Raw genomic sequence first — 2,023 nt, 5'->3', positions numbered from 1 at the left:
TGGTTTCTGGAAGGAGGGGTGGGTGAGTAGGGGAAAAAAAGGGGGGGGGTGGGTGGACAAAAAACCCCCCTTGAGTTGTAATTGCTAATAAATGCATTCGACTTAATAGGAGTGGACTTACAAACAGCTGTAGGCTTTTGCTGTGTGTTGTGAAGAGCTATTCATAACCGCAAAAGCAGGTGTCCCCTTGTCCCCTTCTCTTGTTTCTTTAATTAACAGCTGTGTATCAGTGCATTTGGTTCCTCTATGTGCCTTGCCTTAAATTTTGCACATCCATTGTAATGGATGACTGGCAGTGAACAGTTGAGTCTTTTAACAGTATGTGTTGACTCCTCGGTATTAAGGTGGTTCAGTTTGTAAAGACATGTTTTCGCAATCTGAGTGCCAGTTTACCAATCCTTCTAATGCCATGTTGTCTGTCTTCTCCCTCATTACTTACATCCTTAAGTGTTCCACTCTGTGGTACTGCAAGTAAATTGCTGAATGTGATGAAACAATAAAATGTTCAAACTTTCTTTGAAGGCATAGATCCAGGTCGAGGTCCCGTGAACGTCGGTCTAGATCCAGAGATCGTGGTCGTGGAGGTGGTGGTGGTGGAGGAGGAGGACGTGAACGTGATAGGAGGCGGTCAAGAGATCGTGAAAGATCCGGTCGATTCTGAGCCATGCCATTTTTACTGTATGTCTGCTAGAAAGTGTTGTAGTTTGACCAAACAAGTTCATAATGAGATTTTTTTTAAAGATGGGCTTCTGAATAAAAAATTTGTAGTGATACAGTATTCTTTGTGTAACTTGTTTCTTGTGGGGGGAGTCTTTTTAACTGTCATTCCTCTATCTTGACAAATACCTGGATTAACTATGCCTGAGGGAAAGGTGGTAAATGTACTGGAGGAGCGCCAGTTTTGGGTTTTTTTTCATTTGGGTATAATTTGAACTGTTGATGAAAATGTGTGTGTATATAATATAAAATATTATATACATAGTAAAAATAATATACTGCTTAAGAAACAGTTACTCACATAAGTTTCCCTTTTCTGCTATGCTGTCTGCTTATTTAGGTTAGTTTAGGCACATTTAAAAGGAAGGCTGTGCAAAATGCATTTATTTACCGAGTAGAAACGCTTAGTTACAAAAATGTATGTTTGTTTGTTACCAGAAGTCTGTGCTCTGTCTATCAATGTGACTGTGGCATTTACAATAAATCCAATTTCTTGGTGTAAAATCTAAAGCCTATTTTCTAAGCACTCTGGAGTAGTTGAGTTGCTACTCCTGGCTGTGCCAGAGTTCATAGTTCAATTTTTTTTTTTTTACGATTCTTGACTAAATTCCTTGTCTTTGGCTGGAAAGAAAGTTGTGTAGTGCAGTGTGGGGGAAAAAAAGTAATATTTTTATTGCAATGATTCATAATAGGCAGGTGAGGTTTTTTTAAAAAAAAATGTTCCATGCAACATGATACATAGGATCTATTGAAGGAAATGCAAGGTCCTAAATACAAGGACCAGATTTCTTAAGACTGATTTTTTTTTTTTCATTTTATGTTCCCTTAGCTGTCGTTTAATGAAAAGCATTTCGTTAGCGTTCAAGGTCATAGGAATTGGATGCTAGTGGAAAATAATTTTTTTTTCACCTTTACTTGCTCTCTGATAGTCTGAAGTAGGATAAAAGCTAATGGATAGATGGCAGTTTCTTCACGAAGAAGACGTTCTTTTTCTGTCTGAGTTTTGAGTTGCATGATAGCTGTATATCGTAGGTTGTGTATCTCTTAAGGAGTTAAAACTGATTGAAATGTTGCTGGAACATCTTGAGAAACCATTTGTAGATGGCTGACTTGCAGTTTAACTTCATGTCTGCTTTTATTCAAAGTGTAACGTAGTAAGAAATTTTGGTCAGTGGTCATATTTCTGCAAGATACAACTTTATGTACATGAAGCTACATAATACAATATAGCTTTGCAATAGGAGAGAGAATTTACTAGTGCTTTTTTAGTTCTGTGTCATATCTTGTTAAATGATAAATCTGCTCA

The 2,023-nt window shown here is 37.4% G+C and overlaps 1 protein-coding gene across 3 annotated transcripts in view; it reads left to right on the top strand.

Annotated features, from left to right (window-relative positions):
• Positions 1–1,227, top strand: part of LOC104160579 (splicing factor U2AF 35 kDa subunit) — a 13,024-nt gene extending 11,797 nt beyond the window's left edge. For all 3 annotated transcript variants that reach the window (XM_009698735.1, XM_009698736.1, XM_009698734.1), the window contains one exon: positions 523–1,227. In XM_009698735.1, coding sequence (XP_009697037.1) covers positions 523–661 — 139 coding nt within the window. In that variant the 3' untranslated portion in view covers positions 662–1,227. The remainder of the gene's footprint in view (positions 1–522) is intronic.
• The last annotated feature ends 796 nt before the right edge of the window (positions 1,228–2,023 follow it).

This window comes from Cariama cristata, unplaced genomic scaffold, assembly GCF_000690535.1.
Source record: "Cariama cristata isolate BGI_N322 unplaced genomic scaffold, ASM69053v1 scaffold21694, whole genome shotgun sequence".
NCBI classification, from domain to species: Eukaryota; Metazoa; Chordata; class Aves; order Cariamiformes; family Cariamidae; genus Cariama; species Cariama cristata.
This window is presented reverse-complemented; position numbering and strand designations above follow the sequence as displayed.